The following is a 24,919-nucleotide window of genomic DNA, read 5'->3' as shown; positions in this document are numbered from 1 at the left end:
AAATTTGGCATGGACATACCCCCAAGGTGCAAGTTGGCACCATGTAAAATACAGCTGTTAAAATAGGGCCCTAAATATTTCACAAATGTTGTTTGGGAAGACATGGTTATGTGGTGGAATGTGTAGTAAACGTTTAATGATTGACAACCTTTACTTGACTTCTAATTGTCAACAGATCATATCATTATTGAATGACACTTGAAAGTTATCTGCAAAAATATGGAAAGTGCAACTCCTGACCAAGCAAATGAAATGAATGAGGTGACTGCTGATTTATCAGAATAACAAAGCCAGATCAAACATGGTTTACTGATATGGAGAGGAATGGACCGTATATAAGAGGCTTCTGGTCTTCAGTTGGTTGTACAGAGACAACATGGGCAAGCTTCTCATCTGCGTTGGTAAGCTGAGAAATTGTTAATAACTTGTGATTAATATCAGAAGAATAATACAGTGCTTAAACATAAAAAGGGTTATGGTGAAGTATTGCAAAGCATTTGCAACAACCTCTGATCTAGTGATAAATTAAAACGGGACCGAAAAATATTTTAAACTTTCTGCGATTCTGCCAACACTCATATTATTTGAGTTTTTACTGGGCCAAACAAGGGAATCATGTGACATTGATCCCCTTCCCCTATTCGCCCATATTAGGACATGACCTATGTGTAGGCAGAAGAATGATCGATTGTACATCTGCAGTGGTTGGGGGTGGTGTCCCTCCCTACTCTTCCTTGATGTTGGGTATAGCACACCCCACTGGTTGACAAGTAGCCAATTGACCATATTCACACAGCCATAGACATAGAAAGGTAGACGCCTCCTTCGACTCTGATGCATGTGCATCGAGGGACTAAGGGAATCACGTGTGCATTGCTTCCACGTGCGTCACACATAGGGAAGTTGCTAGGCCAATCAGAGGTAGGTGGGGGCGGGTCTTTACGTACGCAGCCTGTAAGAACAGCTGAGCCGCGCAACAAGGGAACTGGCTCTGTTGAATTGAAATGTAGTCCTTGGATAAGTCCCGGAAAAGTCACGCTGTGATTAGCCAGTAGTCACTTTGACTGACAGCGTTCCCTTAGTTTTTCCAGGATGTCCGGACTACAACTGTTGCACGTCGCTCCAATGAACTGCAGAGGCGAACGAGGCATCTAGCTCTTTATATCTGTGCACACAGCAGCCATCTTGCCATTAAGTCAATGAATTTCCACCCGGTGTACAGTAGGTACAGTTTTCAATGCAAAGTTCAAACATGGCCGCCAAGTGAAAATGGTCAATTGCCTGAAGGTCTTAAGAGCAGTATGTCCCCTGGCCAAGCAGGGATTTGGGGACCTTGTGTGGGACCTACCGGTAGGTTTTAAATCCCAGCTAGGAAATGAAAGTTAATGCATTAAGTCTGAGTGTGTTTCCTTACTGAACCCCTTCCCCTCGTGTCTCTCTGTCTACAGGACTGGCTCTCCTGCTGCATGTGCAGCTAGGTAAGACTTTGTCCACTTGGTGTGATACTGTCCCATTGTGGAATAAACAACAGCAACAGCAATTAAGACCTATAACTGCATCTCTTGCTCGACTTACTGTCTTGTACAGGATCCTCCTACATCCTCTCCTGTTATTTCACCAACTGGGGACAGTACCGTCCCGGTGCTGGGAAGTACCTTCCCACCGACATCGACCCATGTCTCTGTGACCACATTATCTATGCTTTCGCCACGATGGAAAACAACTGTATCACCACCTTCGAGTGGGACGATCTGAAGCTCTATGGACAGCTCCAGGCTCTCAAGAACCAGTGAGGGCATGCACGCATGCACGCACGCACGCACGCACGCACGCACGCACGCACGTGAGTATTCATTTTCCGTTTGTTTGTTATTCAGGAACAGCAACCTGAAGACACTGCTGGCCCTTGGTGGATGGAACTTTGGCACCGCAAAGTGAGTATTAAACAAAAGGATTAATGACTCAGAAACAGGTAAAAGCACTTGTACGACTCTTCTGTGTGTGTGTGTGTGTGTGTGTGTGTGTGTGTGTGTGTGTGTGTGTGTGTGTGTGTGTGTGTGTGTGTGTGTGTGTGTGTGTGTGTGCGTGCGTGCGTGTGTTCGTGTCTCTCTCTCCTCTCCCCCCAGGTTCTCAACCATGACGTCCACTGCTGCTAACCGCAAGACCTTCATCGACAGCGTGATCTTTTTCCTGCGTGGATACGAGTTTGATGGTCTGGACATCGACTGGGAGTACCCAATCGGACCTACCAAGGAGGCCTTCACCGTCCTGTGTCAGGTCAGTCTTCTCTCATGTTACAATATATACTACAATATATACTTCATATCATTATGTTCCTGCACAGTCACTTCTCTGTGGCCTCTTTTCCACCAAAATAACTTTGGTCCTAGAACTGGTTCAGTTCTAGATTTGTGGATCTTCTGCGCTTTCACGGAACTGGCCATGAACTAGCTTGTGTTTCCACCAGTTTTAAGCAGAACCATTGTAATTGGGGCTGCATATTTGAATAGAGAGCCTGGTTACAGAGCCCACCTGGGGAGAAGGAGTCCTCAGTGGCCCCAGGTTCACTTCAAGGCCCAGACAAAAAATTGTTGTGTTGATGTGTTAACATGCTATCGTAAATGACAGTTTCCCTTTTCTTTTTTTTTTTAATGATAATATTTTGCTTGCTTTTTTTATTTATATCACATCCGCATCTTCCAACCTGTAGAACAGTGACATGCCCTCTTTGGTTCCCGGTTCAAGAAAAAAACAAGTTCTTTTTTTGGTTCAAGTAAAAAAAAAAAAGGGTTCTGAACCAATTCATTTTAGTGGATAAACTAAATTAGGCGGGGGAAAAAGAACGGAACAGGTTCAACCATGGTGGAAAAGGGTCTGATTAATGTGAGTGTTCTGAAAATGTATCGTACAACCTAACTGTTCAAGAGTTATAGGCCAAAACATAAGCTCTGTCTCCAGGCCTGGCGGAGATAATGAGTAATGAGTAATGAATTATAAATAGATGCAGTATCTGTCAAAAGTTCCAACAATGCACATTAAATAGAGTCAAATATATAAGACAAAGCTATGCCCCCATTTTTCTCCCATCACCACCTTCCTGTCTCTCTCTGCAGGAGATGGTGGCTGCCTTTGAGGCTGAAGCGACGAAGACCAACCGTCCTCGTCTGATGCTCACCGCTGCTGTCGGTGCTGGACAGGGAACCATTGATCCTGGATACCAGGTTCCCCAGCTCGGAGCGTCAGTACAAATAACCAACACACTCGCACTCCCCAAACGGGACATAATGGGACAAATGTGTCAACAAAACATCAAACGTTTGACTGGAAAGGGGTTCCCTGCATGGGAGTAATCTGGTGCCGTACCAGGCACTTAACTCATTAACTCATTAAAAGCCAACCCCGCGATGTCGCGGGAAAAGTAATAGAGTATCTATAGTGCCATCCACGCGATGTCGCGGGAAAAGTAATATATTACTGTAACGGCGAGTAAAAATACCTAGTACAATGGCCGACGCTCCGGAGACGAAATCCGCGCTGATTTGTCATCATCACGGCTCCACGAGCACACAATAGTCATCCCATAACATTGAGGTGGACGGGCCGCCTCATCTTTAATGTCCATTATCTCAAAACTACACTTTAGAAGCGAAGATGGAGGCAGATGCTCGCTTATAAAACACATGTATAAACGCTACGAGCCGATCCAGCATGGCTCCACATAAACAATGATCGGTTCAGTCGAAGGATCCGATGACGTCAGACCGGAAGTACTTCCGGTGGCCTTCAAAATAAGACAAAATAAGAGAACGGCCGTGAATGGGGGGGGGTGGGAGGCACTCTGGATATTATAATCCGTTAATGTCTGAGGCTTTTAATGAGTTAAAAGCCAACCGCGAGATGTCTCGCGAAAAGTACTCGAGTACTTGTAGTGCTGATTGCGAGATGTCTCGCGAAAAGTAATCTATTACTGTAACGGCGAGTACAATACCGAGTAGAATGGCCGAATGTCCGGAGACGAAATCCGTCGCTGATTCATCATCATCACGGCTCCACGGGCACAAAATAGTCATCCCATAACATTGAGGTGGACGGGGGATCTCATCTTTAATGTCCATTATCTCAAAACTACACTTTAGAAGCGAAGATGGAGGCAGATGCTCGCTTATATAACACATGTATAAATACTGCGATGCAATCCAGCATGGCACCACATAACAACAATCGGTTCCGTCGCAGGATGCGATGACGTCAGACCGGAAGTAATCAGCGCGTGCACTTCTGGCCTTCAAAATAAGATAACGGGAGTGAATGGGAGCCTGAAGGTGGCGTCGTGGACTTTATAATCCGTTAAAGTCAGAGGCTTTTAATGAGTTAAGACTATAGGACCCCAAACCCAAGATGTAATAGGGTGCCGGCAAAAAAGAAAAAAGCAGACTTGAGCCACGAGAAGCACCGCCACAGGCGAGCGAGTTGCCGTGGCGAGCGTTTCAAAGTACTTTAAAGTACTTTGCTTTTCCATTCCACAAACCCCTCAAAGGGGTTCAAAAAGGCACCACTTCAATCACAGCCAAAGACGATAATTAATATGTCTCTGTGGGAACTGAACAGAATTACAAATTCTGCATGTACTCAACCAAACTATTCGCTATGAATAACATTAGCCTATACTCCTAATAACTACATAGGTCATACCATTTTGCTGAACTCAAAATAATATATATCAAAGACAGAAACAGTTTGCACGCTATACAGCTCCCTTCTATGACTTTATTGTGGTATCCAGCAGAACAAGTGACATTTCAAGTAATAATGCTCTTCTTCAGTTATTGGCAAGACAAAGATGTTGTTGTTGTTTTCTTTATAAACATAATACACCCTGACTCCTTTCACCACCAGTGTCCTGGATTATTTCCATGTGATGACCTATGACTTCCACGGCTCCTGGAACAACAAGGTTGGAGAGAACAGCCCTCTGTTCAAGGGCCCAGCTGACCTGGCAGCCTGGCAGCAACAGTTCAATGTGGTGAGTGAGGAGGTTTCTCTCTACATTCGTACGTTATAATAAAGTATGAATGAATGACTTTGCTGTTAAAGAGCTGCTGTTGATACTAGTATGTTTCTTTTCATGTCCATATAGGCTTGGACTATGAACTACTGGAAGAGCAAGGGTGCCCCAGCTGAGAAGCTGCTGGTTGGATTCGCCACCTACGGCCACAGCTTTGTTCTGTCTTCCTCCGACACCGCTGTTGGTGCTCCAGATGGTGGTGGTGCACCTGCTGGACCCTACACCAAACAGACTGGAGTCTTGTCCTACTATGAGGTAGGTAATGGTTGACATGGTGCAGTGATATTTCCAGTTTCCACCAATTAATAAACTCTATTCTGACGTCAGATCAGATACACTGTAGAAGCTACAGATACATCACAGTTAGCTTCACAGTTAAAGCTTCTTAAAAACTACCTACGGAAAAAATGCAGCTTATTATGTTAATGCTAAGGATCCAACTTGTAGAATATGAAAAAAAGGCTTACAATGGAGATCATGCCCCAGAGAAGGGGACATTTGCCGGTGTGATACAGAGATGTTCCGATTTTCGATTGTGTTAAACCGCTGGTCCAACCACATTTTCACTCAAGACAGCACGCCCTTGTATCAACTTTGAAGTCAATCTGTGCTTGAGTTATGCATCAAGCAAGTGTCAATTCTACTCCTTCCCACAATTTATTTTTTAAACTTATTTTAGAATTTTAGACCTGTGATTAGTCTGACTCATTATTTTATTAGCTCAGAATACAAGAATTTCACAATGCCATGTTGCTACAGGCTGCATTGTAAATGAATGTGACAATACAATAAAGCATCTTGAACCCATTGTAAATCTCATTCAGATCTGCGACTTCCTGAAGAAAGGAGGCACTGAGGCTTGGGATGCCCCCCAGGACGTACCTTATGCCTACAACAGCAACACATGGGTTGGATACGACAACATGAAGAGCTTTGGGATCAAGGTGTAACATTGTTCAGATTCGTATAGCCACTGAATGCTGTTTACTGTGGTAGGCCTACTTCTTTTTTTGAGCTGTGCATGCTCCTGGAAGGAGCTTAGCTCAAACATTTGGCTTTGTCCAGTTCCCAAAGGATGTCCGGGCCCTAAAGTAAACTGAAGTGTGGCCTACATCTGGCCTAGATATGGCCTACATCTTGGCAAAAACGTCTCAAAGTTTGTTGTACACCCAAGGGTCCCATTGGCCAAGCTTCGCAGGACGCACTGTGATTGGCTAGCGGGACGCTTGATGAAATTGATTCATAAATAGCACTGCTCACTTCACACTAGGGGTGATTTTTATTAAACCACTGGGTCCGTATACAGGCTGACTGGCTGAAGCAGAATGGTTTCGGTGGAGGTTTCGTCTGGACTCTGGACATGGATGACTTCAGCGGCACCTTCTGTGGCCAGGGGAAATACCCACTGATCAGCACCCTGAAGACTGGCCTGGGAACCGGAGCTGGTAACATGCACTCTCACACCCTTGCACATAAAAATAATAATAATGTAATACTTCTACCCAGACCAGTGTTGATTGTGACAGCAAATGTTTGATTTTGTTTTAGTCATAGTCTTTTGAAAGAAACTTTATTTAGTTTGAGTCATATTTTAGTCGTCTGAAATGTTTTAGTTTTAGTCTAGTATTAGTCGACAAAATACCATAAGCAACACCGAGCGCAAACACCGAGCGCAACCACCGAGCGCAACCAAACATAAAATGACTTGTCTTTTAGCTCTACTGGATCTCTTCTCCACTAGTCCCTCCCTAACATTTTAGTCTAGTTTTTATTTGTTGACCAAAATGTCAATATACTTACCGGTAGTCTTAGTTATATTAGTTATCATAGCTTAGTTTTTATTTCATTTTGTCAGTGAAAAAACATAGTCGACTAATATTTTTCGTCATAGTTTTAGTCAACGAAATCAACACTGACCCAGACTCCATCAAAGTTCCATCTTCTGAAACATCTCACATCCTCTCCATCTCTCCTGCAGCCTGCACACCTCGTGCAGTTCCTCTGCCCCCAGTCACCCAGGCCCCACCACCTCCCGGAGCCCCGTTCTGCACGGGCAGGGCTGATGGACTCTACCCAGACCCCAAGAGCAAGTCCCAGTACTACCACTGCAACCAGGGGCAGACCATAGTGCAGCAGTGCCCGTCAAGCCTTGTGTACGACACGAGCTGCACCTGCTGCAACTGGGCTTGAACGAGTTCATAGCAATTCTAGTGTCTAGTGATCACTGGTGGAAATAAAATAAATGATGACATTCAAAGCAGTTGTTTAAGTTCTTTATTTCTTATCTGCCTTTCTCTCATCCAGCACTCCACTTGAGTGTTAATCAATTCTAAAAGAAAATAATCCAAACAATACAAAGAATTTGTTTTTGATTGATTGATTGATTGATTGACTGACTGACTGACTGACTGACTGATTATTTATAAATGAAAAATGTCCCGTAAGTTTACACTTAAACACAAGACCAGGTTTTACCTTACCTCCAATCCATATTTTGCAAGTACAAAACTATACACATCCTTTCAAGGTCCTCATAGTTTACAAAGCACTGAACAGCCAAGACCCTGCATTCAGATTCATCTAAAGAAGGAAGGCACACGTCACAGATTTGACTTATCGTTTACAGTTCAGTAATAAACCAGCAATTTAATTTTTGTAGGCATGCAAAAGAGTCAAGTGGCAGGTATAAGTGTAAAGAAAATAACCTTACATTGATTGCCTTCATTAGGGGGTCAAGCATGGCAGGTGTGTAAGGCACCCTATTTTATCTGTTCATTTTATTCTTCGTCTGCTGTTTTTCACAGTTCTGGCATAACAACCCAGTCAGTCGTTTTTTATAAATCTTTGCACACTGGTCGAGAGTCAAGAGTCATATCAAATGGGCACGAAATAAATCTTCTGATTGTCCAAAAGGGGGAGCCATAGCAATCGATTGAAAATGCCATTAAACCCAAGAAACTACTGTCCTAGCATGGCATGGCCAGCCAGACTAGTAATAACTCGAATCCAGGTAAGGGTTCTTTTACCTACCTAGGAGCCACACAGTGGAACAAACTAGAAGCGAATGTTAAATTGACAACCAATGTAAGGGTTTTTAAACGGACGATAAAAGCAGGTCTTTTAGAAAGGGTATCACTATAGTCTAAGGAAGACAAGGGAGTATGCGTTTATGTTTTTATTATTTGTTTGTACTGTATATGTATGTCTGTACTGTAATTTGTTTTGTTTTTAGACTTATTAACTGTTAATTGTATGAGGACCTCAGCGGAAATAAGTCTCGCGACTTTTCTGCGTAATCCTCGATTTGCTGTATTGCTGTATTGTATTTAGGGCCTACTGCTTTTCAAATAAAATCAATCAATCAATCAATCCTATCTTAAAATAGACACATTGACATACAGTAAGACATAAGCAGTGGCTGGCCATTTTTAGTTCAGGCCAAACGACCATGTAAATGTTTTCCCAAACGTCTTAGTGGTATTAAGACCACTATAGAAATATGAAGCCGATTGACCAAATGCCGTCGCGATGGCATTTTCTTGATGGCTCGTTATCGATTCTTGCATCTATATATTTTTTACTTCTAAATGTCAGCAAATTATATCATTATTCAATGAGACTTGAAAGTTATCAGCACAATTAACAAAGCCAGTGCAATACAAAGTTCAACTCCTGACAAAGCAAAATGAGGTGACTGCATGGTTTATCAGAATAATCAAACATAGTTTATAGATATGGAGAGGAATAGGGCTGTAGCTTATATAAGAGGTTTCTGGCTTTCAGTTAGTTGTACAGAGGCAACATGGGCAAGCTTCTCACCTGCGTTGGTAAGCTGACAAATTGTTATTGAGAACAAAATATAGTTTTTGATGAGGAAATTAACTGTAAGGCTAGGTTAACTTTGGAATGTATTCTAGTTTTCAAATCAATTATACATAATTATGATTCATACAAGACTCATTTATACTTCTTCTTTATATTGCAGTCCAATTGAATAAAACATTATAGGTCTGTATGTTAATAAGATATAGCAGTACATCTGCAGTGGTTGGAGGTGGTCTAATTTCTCTTCCACTGACACATTTACACTGGGTAGGAGTACGACGACTACTGTAACGGTTATTATGTAGGCCTAATATGTTGCCTGAAGATCACAACCACAATATGTCCCCTATATGGATTCCATCTTGGTAGAGAAGGTGCACTTGACTTTTTACAGGGCCAGTTCTGAATGGCAGCCACCTGTAAGTGGTTTTGTGACAGTTCTTTATGACAGTTTGTACAGTAGGCCATTCCGCTTTTTTGTGGCATAAGGAGAACAAATTTAACCCCTTGTTTGAGCCAAACCTGGGTTGAACGTGATTTGTGGCGCTCCCTCTGGTGTTTGTGGCCGTCTTTGACGTTTTTGAAGTAGTTTGACAGGTTATGGGTGTCTCTGTGGTGTAGTGTATCTAGTAGACCAGGCCCATTGCAAGAAGCTGTACTCTGTTCTCTACCCTGAGCCATTCCACCATAGTAAAATGGGCAGGGGTAAAATGAATTTAATCATAAATCCTGGACTTGTACGAAATGAAACAGCTTTAAGTCTGTGCTTATGTTACTGAACAAATCAATCCCCCTTTTTTCTCTCTTTCTCCTTCTCTCTCTCTCTCTCTCTCTCTCTCTCTCTCTCTCTCTCTCTCTCTGTGTCTACAGGATTGGCTCTCCTGCTGCACGTGCAGCTAGGTAAGACTTTGTCAAATAGTTACAACGATACTCACAAACGGCAGAATACATAACAGCAAGGCCAAAATTGCTTCTCTCATACACAGGATCCTCCTACATCCTCTCATGTTATTTCACCAGCTGGGGGCAGTATCGTCCCGGTGCGGCCAAGTACGAGGTCAAAGACCTCGACCCTTGTCTCTGTGACATCATCATCTACGCCTTCGCCTCGATGAAAGACAACAAGATCACCACCTTCGACTGGGACGATCTGAAGCTCTACGGACAGGTCCAGGCTCTCAAGAACCAGTGAGCAGACAAACGCATGCAATCACAGACACGCACACATTAAGGGCGACAGTGGGCTCAGGAGGTAGAGCGGGCGTCTTGGAATATGAAGGTTTCAAGTGTCTATCCCCGGCACATCCTGGCTACGTGTCGAAGTGTCCTGGAGACACTGAACCCCCAAATTGCTCCCAATGAGCAGGTTATTGGTTAAATGGTTAATGGTTAATTCCAACATTTGTGTGTGAATGGGTGAATGAGAAATGCATAAGGCACTTTGGAGAAAAGCACTATATCAATACAGTCCATTTACCATTTACACACACACACACACACACACACACACACACACACACACACACACACACACACACACACACACACACACACACACACACACACACACACACACACACACACACACACACACACACACACACACACTTAAGTTGTATCTGGTTTTTGACCAGCAAAGTGAACCTGCTTTTTGCAAGTTTTATTATCTGGGTGTTATCTGGGTTGTAATGCTAGACATCTTGGACAATGATGATGTCCAAACAGACAGGATTGGTCATGCTTCACTTGGCATCACAATATACAATATAAATGGTAAGACGAAATCCAGTTCAAAGTGGATTCCTTTTGACTCGCGTCAGACGTCAGTACACACTTGCAATTTCCCAGAATTGCAAACCTCTTTTATGTTTGTTCTTCAGGAACAGCAACCTGAGGACCATCCTGTCCATTGGTGGATGGAACTTTGGCACCGCAAGGTGAGTATTAAACATGAGAAGTTATGTTAATTTGTTCTCCTCCAGCGACAGGAACCTCAGGGAGAAAGGGAAAGAGCACTGTGACAGGGCCCTATCTTGCATGTCGCCTTGCAATTATAATTACAATTTAGGCATTTAGCAGACGCTCTTAATCCAGAACAATTTACAATAAGTAAGGCACAAGGTAATTTATACATCAAGTGCATGGTAATAATCTAGGATCGTAGGTAAACTAAGAATTGTCTAACAGAATTACCTAAGGAAATAATCAGTTCGTTGAAACTATACACATGATGGCAAGGTCAACAATTACCTGACAACAGCCTTATACAACAGCCTTATACTTACCGACATTATAAGCCTTTTTTACGATTTTGAAAAAATCATTTGTAAATTGTTCAAATAGCCGATCTACAAGCTCACATACAACATAACGGTGTAGAACGGCTAATTGACCATTTTTTAAATGCTTTCAAAGATAGTAAAACAATTACTAAAACATTTAGCATAAGGACTAAGGTGGCATGCAAGGCAATATTTATGAGTCTCCTTCTCTCTATATCTGTCTCTCTCTCTCTCTCTCTCTCTCTCTCTCTCTCTCTCTCTCTCCAGGTTCACAACCATGGTGTCCTCTGCTGCTAACCGCAAGACCTTCATCGACAGCGTGATCAAGTTCCTGCGTGGGTACGAGTTTGATGGTCTGGACATCGACTGGGAGTACCCTGTCGGACCTACCAAGCAGCTCTTCACCATCTTTGCTCAGGTCAGCCTTCTTTCATGTAAAATTCTACAATAACTTATCATATACTGTATACTTCACATCATTAAAAGGCTCATGGCTCTGATGAAGGCTCATAGCCGAAACACGCAAGCGTTTGTTTGTTGGTGTGTGCCAACAAAAAAGTGGAAATGTGAGTACTTTGTCCTCCATTGATTTGAAGTTTTGGAAGTGCTACCTTTTTGGGATGTTTCTTTTTAATTCCTTGTTTTTTTTATTTATACTGAACTTTGGGTTTAGCACTGAGAAACCCCGTGCAACCTCTCTTTCTTATATACCTCATGTAATTATGTCCCTGCCCAGCCTAAATCTGTGTGTGTTTTGTATGTCTTTGAATTATATTAACATGAAATATTTAATTATTCCCTCAGGGACATACAATACAGTAGGCCTATCACTTACTAGGACTGTGTCTTGGTTTAATTGCGACCGTCAGGTCACAGTTACTATCAAAACCCCCACCGGCTGTCTGTCAGTCTGTCAGTCACACTTCACACCCGATCCATGCCAAAATTTGTACACACACTCCTTGCCTGCCAAACCACTACCTCCACCCCTCGATTCTCACATGCCCCACTCCCACTTCACCATGAGACCGATTCTTGCAAAACACAGTTTTTGGGCACTGCTCCTACACATTTTGCCCTAAAATCACGCAAATCGGTACAGAGTAATTTGTGTATACATGCAACCTGACGGTCGTTTATCTCCTGATTAGGGAGTCTTACTGGCATTCAGATGCAGATAGAAATGTATTCATCATGCAGGAAATTGCTGTCTTGCAGTTGCCAAAAAAACTAAGTTGGGAAAGGAAGAAAAATACACAGGAAAATAGATATTGCTAAATAGATATCCTAAAAGGTTTGCAACAATGCATACAAATTAGTAGAAGTGACACAAATAAGATGAAGCCATCCTTGGGTTAAATACTGCTACCCTCACCTCTCTCCATCACCACCACCTCCATGTCTCTCTGCAGGAGGCAGTGGCTGCCTTCGAGGCTGAAGGGAAGCAGACCAACCGTCCTCGTCTGTTGCTCACCGCTGCCGTGTCCGCTGGACAGGGAAACATCGACCCTGGTTATGAGGTTCCCCAGCTCGGAGCGTCAGTACAGATAACACACCAACACACACACACATACACACACTTCTTTGAACAAACCAGACAAACTCCTTTTACCCTGCAGTACCCTGGACTATTTCAACGTGATGACCTATGACTACCACGGCTCCTTCTCCAACGCGCTGGGAGAGAACAGCCCCCTGTACCAGGGCCCGGCTGACACCAAATTCTGGCAGCAACAATTCAACGTGGTGAGTGATGACGAGGTTCAACTTTTTCACTCAAGAGTGAGTTTTGTATTCTCCATGTCTTTAAAGATGGGGTGCCATGATTTTGTCCCCCTTAAAACATGATGATCAGGTATTATGAATAAACTAGGCGGAAGTGTACAGAATGTGTTAAAATTATGTTTTTATGTGGCCACACCCACCAGTTCATTAAGTATGCCTGGTTATCAGGTGTGTGGTGACCCAGCTGAAGGTAGCCACGCCCACAGTGTTGGGTGTATGGTAAAAGGGGAGGGGATGAGTTTATGACGTCATTAATTCAATGTTTTCGGGTCTTTTGACTCAGAGGCTTTCAGCTTTCAGCAAGTAACCAACAATACACAGGGAAGACATATTTGTACGTATATTGTAACCACACCTGGGGGTCTATTAGAGTAATGTTAACTCCATAGACACATACAAAACAGAAAAAGTACAAAACTATGGCACCACCTCTTTAAAGGACAAACGTTCCGTGCTTCCGGCTATCCAGCCTTTGTCAGTAGGCTGGATAGCCGAAACGTTTGTCCTTTGTAAAGTCATTCTCTAAATGTCTACATTGTGATACTTTGACAATGAATGTCTCTCCCCTAAACCTAAAGAATGGCTGTTGATGCAAGTAAATATGATTCCTTGTCCACATAATAGAACTGGACTATGCACTACTGGAAGAGCATGGGTGCCCCAGCTGAGAAGCTGCTTGCAGGATTCGGCACCTACGGCCATACCTTTCTCCTGGCTAATCCTTCCGACACAGCTGTCGGAGGCCCCGAACGGGGACCCGCACCCGCTGGACCCTACACCCGTATGATTGGATTCTTGGCCTACTTTGAGGTATGGGTTGTTTGCGGCGATTGTGGAGATTTTCCCACAAATTAACAAACCGACTACATTACTTCAATTGGTGTGCCGTTTGATTTAAATAGCTTCATTACCGCTGTCAACCAGTAGGTGCCCTACCTGACACACAGGTATTCGGAAGTAGACAGACAGATCTGTCTTCCGACATAGTATTGATAATGATAACACTCCAAATATTCTACAAGAACATCTGTGCTACACAAAAAAAAAAGTTTTATTTAATTAATTAATAAATAAAACAAAATAATAAGGCTGTATTGCACAAATATGAGACAATAAAGCACATTGAACCATCTCTACCTTCATTCAGATCTGCACCTTCCTGAAGCAAGGAGGCACTGAGGTCTGGAATGCCCCTCAGCAGGTGCCTTATGCCTACAACAGCAAGGAATGGATTGGATACGACAACGTCAGGAGCTTCCAAGTCAAGGTGCAAAAAAATCAGCTGCAGGATTTTACATGATTAGTTCAGATTTGTAGCCGATTTTTACTGTTTTCTGTTGTACTTTATATTTTGTTATACCTCTCTGACCTCTCGTCTGCAGACTGACTGGATTAAGAACAATGGTTTTGGTGGAGCTTTCGTCTGGACGTTGGCCATGGATGACTTCAGCGGCACCTTCTGTGGCCAGGGGAAATACCCACTGATCAGCGTGCTGAAGAATGGTCTGGGAGCCGGAGCTGGTAAAAAGCACTCTCTTGTGCACACACACACACACACACACACACACACACACACACACACACACACACACACACACACACACACACACAAACACACACACACACACACACACACACACACACACACACACACACACACACACACACACACACACACACTATACAACCACAAACGCAAGCGTTAATTTCTACACAGACTCCCATCAGAGCAGTGGTGGAAAGAGTACTTCAATTTTTTTCACAATGCGAGCTTGTAGATCGCCTATTTCCAAATGCCCGATATGTATATAGGGCTGAAATATTCTAAATTGTAATCAATCAAAATCTACAAAGTAACTAGTAACTTTTCGCGTGGAGTTAAAGTACAATACATGTTTGCCTCTGAGATGTAGTGGAGTAGAAGTAAAAGTACTGAAAACTGGAAATACTCCTTGAGTAAATGTATGTACTTATTTACTTTCCACCTCTGCATCACAATAGGGTCTGAATGCAGACCACAGAAACCCAAGTGGCGGATTCTCGGAGGTGGACTGCTCGCTTTCTATTGACCATGACGGAGGCGCACCGTCTCAGGCGACCGTGATCCCTGTGAGACACTGGCGAGCGAGCAAGTCGCTGTGTCGAGCGTTGCGAAAGTCGCATGAGCCAACTCAGCGCCGTTAGAATGTGTAAACCAGGGGGAACAGAAGTAAATCTTCATCCCCCCGACTTTTGGCACCTCTGTGCGGTCCAAGTGAACACAACGGAGCGCTCCCTACCTGGAGCGTGCACGTGACATTAGTGCCATGATTCTATTGGGTAGTATGAACCTTCAGAATCCACCTCCGCTTCAAAATCCAGCCCTATGAGCCTTCAAAGTCCGCCCCATGAGACTTTAAAATCCACCTTATAGGAATCTGTGGTCTGCATTCAGACCCCTCTCCTGCATCAGGTGTTCCATCTTTTGACTGCCGCCTCTCTAACTCTCACACTGCAGGCTGCACACCTCGCACCCATCCCCTGCCCCCGGTCACCCAGGCCCCTCCGCCCCTGGGATCTGGACCGTGTGCCGCCGCGGGCGACGGCTCCATCCTGCCGGACCCCAGCAACAAGCACAGCTACTTCAACTGCAACGGAGGGAAGGCCATCGTGATGCAGTGCCCCGGCTCCCTCGTGTTCGACGCCAGCTGCAAGTGCTGTAACTGGGCTTGAACAAAGGAGGTCATGGTTCCACTATGTCTTGGTTGGTTCTTTTAAACTAAAGTGTATTGGAGTTGGGCATAATATAGTTTGTGTAAAAAACATGCAAACCATGCTTCTATGGCCCGAGTGAGAACTCTGCTCCATAACAATTCTGTCTAAAGATCACTGATGGAAATAAAATAAACATTTGTCATTCAAAGTATTCAAAGTTTTTATTTTTTATTTTTCAATTTTACGCATCCATGTTAATGAATTCTCATTAGATCAATCCATCTTACAGTATAGACATGTGTTTCTCACCCTGGGGTGCCTCAGTCAGAATACTTTGATAATATTTGGAATTGATCAGTTTAACCGCTTAGATGCTCTATACTTAATAAAACATAACACATTGCATTATGTACACAATACATCATTTATAGTCTTTTTTTACACCCCTTGGCTAAACTATAAAGGTGTTACAGGATACATTATCCGTTATGTTAATTTATGAAATTATTTGTAAAGAAATTAAAGAAACCATCTTAGACAACAATTTTTTCATCATCATTATCTCCACTAGGCTGTCAGCCGGAGATCCTATACTATATGATATATGTGTTCACCCCTGTCTGTGTGCGTAGATAATTACTTTTTGTATGAATGGAAAATATATTTGTCTCATCTGTAAACAACACGTCTGTTTCCATGAAGCTGGAAGGTGAAGTTAATGCGACCACTGCAGCCTATAACGTGTGTCACATTCTCGCCAAACCCAAGATAGGGGATGGAAACATTCCACACACCTTCCATAAAACAGACTTAAGACATGTTAAATTGTGCTAGCATCTTTATCCAAAGCACTGAGGAAACCATGCAAGCCAGTGCCGCCCCAAGACCACACAGTAGAGCAAGCTCATATAGAAGCTCACAAACTGATGCAGTGTTTTGGGTAGTAACTAGTTACTAGTAATTTATTACTAATAGTACGTTAGTAACGAGTAGTGTAAGGGTTGCCAAAACAGTAATATTATACCATATTACTTTACTTAAAATTGCCTAGCTACTTACTACTCTGGTTTTGTCGGTAGTCTTTTCAGAACATTTCGTTTAAAAGAGAGAATGCTGCTATATTTTACAGCCATTTTGGCTGATTATCCAGTGCCACTTATGTCATAAGTGCCAAACATTAGAAAAGTCATCCATTGTTCGTAATTTAATGAGAATGTTTGGCACAGTACCGGATTCATCGGGATGCTGTGCTGGTATTTCTGCATTTATTTTAATTCATTAGAGCAAAAAGGAAATCCTGTACACTGTCTTCACCTACAGCCGTCGGTAAGGGAACTCAGTGTGCAGGATAAATATTTTCCTGTCTCAAGCAGTGACTGCCTAACCCCTTACGCACCTGTCCTGCCTAACCCTACTCACACCTGTCTGTGAAGTAGTTGTGTTAAAGAGGAACTTTTTAACTACTCATTTATTAGTGAATTCCATTTTACAATCTAATTTCTCATTTTCTTGTCTCAAGTAATGTGATAGATGCCATTCAAGTATTTTTCTCTCAGAAAGAGTAAAAGTGACAGTTACCAGTTAAAGTTGCAAGCCTGCAACTTAAGTGCTGACATTTTTACCATTGAGCTAACAGAGCCTGCCTCCTGCTTCGTGAGGGGATAAATGTCTTGACCATTGGTTTAAATTCTTGTCAGCTCCTGCGTCTAAATGAGACATGACCTTTGACACGATTTAAATGTCTCAATAGAAGAACAACATACAACCATCCCAAAAGTCCTTGTATCATGATGAATTCCCCATTTCTGTCAAATTATATTTTCCGCTATTTCGAATTTCTGTCTGTTAATCATATCATTAACTGAATGACACTTGAAAGTTATCAGCACGATTATCAAACAGGAAAATAGAAAGGGCAACTCCTGACCAAATAAATTAATGAGGTGACTGTTGATTTATCAGAATAATGAAACCAAATCAAACATGCTTTACTGATATGGAGAGGAATGGACCGTATATAAGAGGCTTCTGGTCTTCAGTTAGTTGTACAGAGGCAACATGGGCAAGCTTCTCATCTGCGTTGGTAAGCTGAGAAATGTTTTGTGATTATGAACAAATGTTTACTTTGTTTTTATAGATAAAATCAACCGTAACTTTGAAATGGAATCTATTCTTGTGTTCAACTAAATTGTTTTATCCTGATTATTAATATGATGCATAAAAGGCTCTTACTTGATAATAATAATGATAATAATAACCATAATACTTCTTTTTATTGTATACATTTGATCAGCCGTAAAGCTGCAAACTTTGTGACTTTGTGACAGGTAGGATATACAGTACCTACCTACTGGTTAGGTGCCCTACACAGCCAAGTGCAGTAACTAGAAAAACTGATAAATGGGTTTAACAGTGTTTTCAACTGGTCAGCCAAATGAGATATCGGCATATAAGTGATATTACCCTAATTGTATATTTGTTCTTAAGCTAATTGTTTATCCCTCAAAATCACAAAGACTAAAGGTCTTTGCACACTGCTGCGTTTTTCGGGACGAATATCGGAGTGAATTTCGGAACACGTAAATAAAAAAATCTACCTCACGTTATGTCAATCACGTTTGCACACTGCCGCCCGTTTCGTATTTATTTTCAGACCAGGGTTGATTTTTTTCGATTTTCGCAACTGTTGCCACTAAGTCCCTTGCTCTCTCTCTCTTTCCTCTCTCTCTCCTGCATGGCCTCCGGATTTAGGATTTCCAAAACACAACGAAAACACGCAGTGCAGTGTGCAACCAGCTTTATTTGACCTTTGCGGATTACACAAATAAGTCGGTGTGTCCAAAAAGTAGTTACCGCACTTAGGCTTTGTAACTGTAGGCTTGATGATTTGGTCTAAGGCTCAAATGGCAGGTAAGAAATTAAACGTATAGATTGCAGCTTTAAGTTTAAGTGATTTTCCTCACTGAACCAACCCCTCTCTCTCTCTCTCTCTGTATCTCTCTTTCTCCAGGACTGGCTCTCCTGCTGCACGTGCAGCTAGGTAAGACTTTGTCCACTTGGTGTGATAAACGGGAAAATAAAACAACAAGAAGCTCAAACTGCATCTCTCGTATCTTGTCCAGGATCCTCCTACATCCTCTCCTGTTATTTCACCAGCTGGGGACAGTACCGTCCCGGTGCTGGGAAGTACTTGGTCAGCGATGTTGACCCGTGTCTCTGTGACCACATCGTATACGCCTTCGCTTCAATGAAGGACAACAAGATCACCACCTTCGACTGGGACGATCTGAAGCTCTATGGACAGGTCCAGGCTCTCAAGAACCAGTGAGCAGACACTCACACGAGTGATCAATTTGAAAAGCCATAATTAATGTCTTTACATGCAAAATAATACAGTCAGACTAATACCACAATTCCTCAGCATTCTGCCAAGCATTCTTTCCAATGCTCATCTGTTGCATTACATTTTGGGGATTTGCTCAGATTGTCCTTCTGTAAATCACAACGTCCCCGGTTTGAACCTCTGCTAATTTCAATTGCAACACATGGCCATGCATCAAGCAGATGTGACTTATAGGCATTGGAATGTGTACTGAAGGCAGCATTCATCTGCATATACAGCAATACATGGTGCATTTTTTTTTTAAAGACATTGTGATGTGTGTGAGTATTGTGATGTTTTTTCCTAGTGAAAACAGCATGCAATTCACTCACTCACTCACTCACTCACTCACTCACTCACTCACTCACTCACTCACTCACTCAATCAATCAATCAATCAATCAATCAATCAATCAATTCATTCATGCATTCATTCATTCATTCTTTCATTCATTCATTCATTACAGGAACAGTAACCTGAAGACCATCCTTTCCCTTGGTGGATGGAACTTTGGAACCGCAAAGTGAGTATCAAACATGAGCATCAATAATGGGACGCCCGCTGGCCTAGCGGTCCCGGTGAGTACCACATACTAGGTTCCAATGCAGCCTGACGGGGTGTCGTGGGTTCAAATCCCGATCTCGACGACCTTTGCTGCATGTCATTCCCCGTCTCTCTCTACTGTGTCCTGTCTACTTTCACTGAGTATATAGAGTATTATCAATTAAAAAAGGCAAAATAGTTAGAAAAGATTATAACTCCTCCGACAGGATCCTCAGGAAGACATGTGTCTGTGTGTGTGTGTGTCTCTCTCTCTCCAGGTTCGTTGCCATGACGTCCTCTGCCGCTAACCGCCAGACCTTCATCGACAGCGTGATCAGGTTCCTGCGTGGATACGAGTTTGATGGTCTGGACATTGACTGGGAGTACCCAACCGGACCTAGCAAGCAGGCCTTCACCGTCTTCGCTCAGGTCGGTCTTCTATCACGTTATTTCCTATTATACAATTACATTTAATGTCATTATTTACGTCCATTCCCAGCGTCAATGATTCTCTGTTTATTCTGTACTTATTTGAATCATTTGCCTTAAAAGCTTAGACTAAAAATGTTATTTGAATGTATGTATGAATACACAGTAGGCTGCATTACTAAAGCACTGTGTTTAATACATGCAGCTCTACTGTACTGACATTCAGAGTCAGATAGAACTTAATTCATCCTGTAGGAAATTGCTTTCTTGCTGAAGTATTAGTGTGGTTGCTATAGGCAACACACTATTAATTGTATTCGGTCTAAGACGTTTTTGCCAGCAAAGTGAACCTGTGTTCACTTTCTGAGTAATGATATCAATGTTGATGCACAACAGAAAAGAGAAGCTTTTGACATCACAATATCTAATATAAACGGTAAGACAGAATTAATTTCCCAGTGGATTCCTCGCGACTCGGGTCAGTGCAACCACAGATATGCACATTACTAGTTGGTATATAAAAAGTACCAACAATAATGAAAAAAGATCACACCCAAAGTGCCTTTTATGAATTAATTTCATGAAGTGTCCCACAACGCTTGGCCAATGCCATGTGTCTCTCTCTACAGGAAGCGATGGCTGCCTTCGAGGCTGAAGCGACGAAGACCAACCGTCCTCGTCTGATGCTCACGGCTGCTGTCGGTGCTGGACAGGGTATCATTGACCCTGGATATGAAGTTCCCCAGCTCGGAGCGTCAGTACAGATAGAATAACTCACAAACACACATTATATGCACCAAGTATACATAGCAGGGATTCATGGCAGAAAACATACAAACAGAACCCCTTTTGTTCATTAGAAACAAACCAGTTAAACCCGAATTCCCCTTTTCCAGTGTCTTGGACTATTTCCATGTGATGACCTATGACTACCACGGTGGCTTCTCTGCTGAGACTGGAGAGAACAGCCCTCTGTACAAGGGCCCCTCTGACAAGAAGTTCTGGCAGCAACAGTTCAACGTGGTGAGTGATGGAGGTCTCTCTACATTTGTGCATTGCGTTTGCTTTCTACCCAGGTCAGCGTTTTCCCCCCTCCATTCTGAATTCCCATAGACGTGTTTAATATTGTGGCATATAAGAACTGCGTTCCATAAATAAATACATAAATAAATGTATAAATAAGTAGGCCTAAATATATAAATGTTTCCTTGTCCATAGGACTGGACCATGAACTACTGGAAGAGCAAGGGAGCCCCGGCTGAGAAGCTGCTGGTTGGTTTCGCCACCTACGGCCACAGCTTCAAACTGACTACTTCTGACAATTCTTGCGGCGCGCCAAGCGGTGGACCTGCAGCCGAAGCACCCTTCACCCGTATGGCTGGATTCATGGCCTATTATGAGGTACCAGGTATCAATATGTCTGCATACACGGACGAAAGACTTGATCTTGTCCGTGGTTCTTTTTCTTTTTTACACACCATTATAATGTTCTTATTTTGACCATGAGACCTAATTAGTGAGTGTGAGTCTCCAGGTTTTCCTCCAAATATGTATGACACTGATGCCCAGCGTCAGAACCAAATGGACCCATAAGGGTCCATTTGGTTCCATTTGATACGGGTCCATTTGGTTCCATACATGTATGTACACAGCCAGCATGGCTGTGAGGTATCAATGCTGTGGTGTGCACCTGTGCATGAAATTAAATGAACGCTTCATTCCCTTAATGTTTTGTTTTATTCAATTATGTACTGTATAATACCTTCTAAATCTCCTTCATTCAGATCTGCACCTTCCTGAAGGAAGGAGGCATTGAGGTCTGGAACGCCCCCCAGGATGTGCCTTACGCCTACAAGGACAGCGTCTGGCTTGGATACGACAACGTCAAGAGCTTCAATGTCAAGGTGCAACATTTGTATTTTTAATGCATGTTTTGTAGGCAATTGTCCACCCTTTCCTGAGGTACTTTCTCCCATCTATTTTAACCACTCGGCACGGACATACAGGTGGACTGGTTGAAGCAGAGTGGCTTTGGTGGAGCTTTCGTCTGGACTCTGGACATGGATGACTTCAGCGGGACCTTCTGTGGCCAGGGGAAATACCCACTGATCGGCGCCCTCAAGACTGGCCTGCACGGATCTGGAACTGGTAACATGCACTCTCTCACGCACATACCTACACATAGTACGCACGTGCAAAACCACACGCTAGGGCATTCACCAAATATCAGAATATTCAAATATTCGAATATCAAAGTCACTATTCGACATTGTTCACCGAAGTCGAATATTCGCTTTTTATTTTTTTCTCTTAAAGAAATCTATAGTTTATAAAGCTTGGCTAGATAGGAACTCATAATAATGAGTTGCCCCTGGTGGATGAATTTGTTAATGCTCTTTGCCAGGGGTTCTCAAACCTTTTTAGGCCGTGACCCCCAAAATAAACATATTTGAACTGGGGACCCCCACCCTGACAAGCACTTGGAATTGTAGGTATTACATTTAATGTGACTCAGTTCCGCTTTGCGAGGCGTTGTGAGCATGTAGATCGGCTATTTTCACAATGTTCGCCTCTTGCTTACTTAATATTTGAAAGTGTGGCCAGTCCTGTCGAATATTCCACTATTCGAATACTTTGAGGTCGAATAATTCGAATACTAAAAATCACTATTCGTGAATGCCCCATAGAGAAGAAGGAATGCCCTCACACGCATGCTTTATTTCCACACAGACTCACATCAAATTTGCATCTTTTGCCACACATCCTCTTTGTCCTCTTTTTTTATCTCTCCTGCAGCCTGCACGCCTCGCTCAGTTCCTCTGCCCCCAGTCACCCCCATCCCACCACCTCCAGGATCTCCATTCTGTACCGGCCGGGCCGACGGACTCTACCCAGACCCCGCCGCCAAGACCGAGTACTACCAGTGCGACTCCGGGAACACCATCGTGCAGCAGTGCCCCGCTGGCACCGTGTTCCAGAGCAGCTGCTCATGCTGCAACTGGGCTTGAACGCTCAGAGGTCACTTTGATTTTCTTGTTCTGTATTCAGTCTCTGCTGCTACTGTAGCCCATGTGAGAACTGCTCCGATAACAAATCTGTCTAGCGATCACTGAAGGAAATAAAATAAAAGCTATGGGACTGTTGTTTTTTTCTTTTGTTTTTTTCTTCTAATCTTGCTCTTCTCTCATCCCATCGTTAATGTCTTCACTAGAGTGTTAATCGATTTTCAAAAGAAACAAACAGTACAATTAAGATGTTCCTTATCACAGAGAGGAAGGAACAGATGAATCATCTTCGTCATCATTTTACATATTCTCCTGTACACATGCATACAGCATGAACAGCTGTCAGGAAGACATTGCATTGTACAAAATATTTGGAAATTAATAGTGCCAATGACGTCTCTTGACGTCTTTTTTTCAAAGGTCCTGGGTGCCAATGACGTCTTTGACGTCTTGTGTTTTTTGTATAGATTTTTTTTTTTTTTTTAAGATGTCAAAATGACCTGAGATCAGAGAGATGGTTTTCTCTGTTTGTGTGTTGGCTCCCTCGTTTAGCTGATTGAGAAAATGTGTGTCCATTCTAGTGGATGGACACTTTTTTTCATTCAAACAGCTCTATCTCTGGAACCATTTGTCTGATTGACAAAATTCTTTTGCCACTGAATCACAACAACTGTGTCTGTTTCTGTGGGGGAACAATTTAAAAAAAAAAAAAAAAATTTTTTTTCATTGCATAGTAAAGAAAAACATACAAAATCGTGGCACATCTACCTTGGAGCCATTTTGGCACTTGGCATTGGGTGAGTTTTTAAGTAGGCTATCAAAGTGCAGTGTGTCTTACACACTTTGACTAAACTAAAGTTACTCAAGCTACTGGTGTCACATTTTACATATACGATATAAGATAAAGGTATGTGATTACATTTTTACGTATAGATTAATCAAAAACATGAATCAAAATGCGGAAATCATCATCATCATCATCTCCACCTGATTATAGACAAAGTTCAATAGTTTTACTTCTACTCCACTAGTAGAAGTAGAGTCAAATATTGTACTTTTACTCCACTACAATTATTTGAAAACTTTAGTCACTAGTTACTTTGTGGATTTCCATTATCATAGTATTAATCACCTCATCCTACATTTTGAGTACATTTAGCTAAGGGGCTTCTAATTGTAACAGAGTATTTCATTTTCTACATTACAGTATTGATACCTTTACTTAAGTTAACACATCTTCCCACCACTGCTGACTGCAAGCTAATCTTCTGATCAGCTCACATAGCGTTTCCACCTGACAGTCAATTATAGAGACACATGATGCAACAGTGTGACAGTTAAACATTTGCACGGAAAAAACATTAAGACCTGAAAAATACCTAAAAATGTCTTCTAAATCCTAATGGCAGCTCCCACTGCCTGTGATCTAGTCAATTTGAAGAAATAATCCAGAGTTCACTTTGAGGTGACGACAATGAAAAAGCACAGGACTATGTTTTCAATCACAACTGCTTAACTGAAGATCCATTCTATAGCCTTGTCATGTTATAGAAGGTTTGCATCCTGCTCGTGCCACTTTTTTCCCGCGGACACATTTTATTTGTGGCGATAAAGTCTAAATTATTATCCATGACGGAGGCGCACTGTCTCAGGCGACCTTGAGCCCCATGAGGCCCCGCCGAGCGAGCGGTATCGAGCGAGTCGCTGGGCCGAAAGGTGCGAAGGTCGCATGAGCCGACTCAGCACCGTTACCGAGTTATGTGCCGTTATGGACAGAATAGTCAATATTGACCAGGTGACTGCTTCTGCGTCCGAATGCGTCTCAAAGGGACTTCAGCCAATCACACGCTGGCAGGTTGGGGTTTGGAATAATGCGGTTGCCTTTCACTCTCATGCACGGTCGTGTACT

General features: G+C 42.7%; 1 protein-coding gene across 1 annotated transcript; it reads left to right on the top strand.

Moving 5' to 3' along the window:
• Positions 1–376: 376 nt before the first annotated feature.
• LOC308286977 (putative chitinase 10) lies at positions 377–23,013 on the top strand (the record flags this gene model as incomplete). Its single annotated transcript, XM_080728098.1, has 32 exons — positions 377–401; positions 1,449–1,478; positions 1,588–1,789; positions 1,878–1,934; positions 2,127–2,277; positions 3,114–3,238; positions 4,897–5,023; positions 5,138–5,320; positions 5,890–6,009; positions 6,372–6,510; positions 7,044–7,218; positions 8,861–8,892; positions 9,761–9,790; positions 9,877–10,078; positions 10,771–10,827; positions 11,440–11,590; positions 12,585–12,709; positions 12,792–12,918; positions 13,582–13,767; positions 14,105–14,224; positions 14,340–14,478; positions 15,410–15,655; positions 16,972–16,977; positions 18,662–18,691; positions 18,774–18,975; positions 19,855–20,005; positions 20,635–20,759; positions 20,902–21,028; positions 21,224–21,406; positions 21,790–21,909; positions 22,012–22,153; positions 22,802–23,013. The coding sequence occupies 32 exons, from the start codon at positions 377–379 to the stop codon at positions 23,011–23,013; spliced, it is 4,047 nt and encodes a 1,348-aa protein (XP_080584224.1).
• Positions 23,014–24,919: the final 1,906 nt, after the last annotated feature.

Source organism: Nannobrachium achirus (genome assembly GCF_963921795.1).
Source record: "Nannobrachium achirus genome assembly, chromosome: 6".
NCBI classification, from domain to species: domain Eukaryota; kingdom Metazoa; phylum Chordata; class Actinopteri; order Myctophiformes; family Myctophidae; genus Nannobrachium; species Nannobrachium achirus.
Note: the sequence above shows the minus strand (reverse complement) of the source record. Positions and strands in the feature narration are given on the sequence as shown.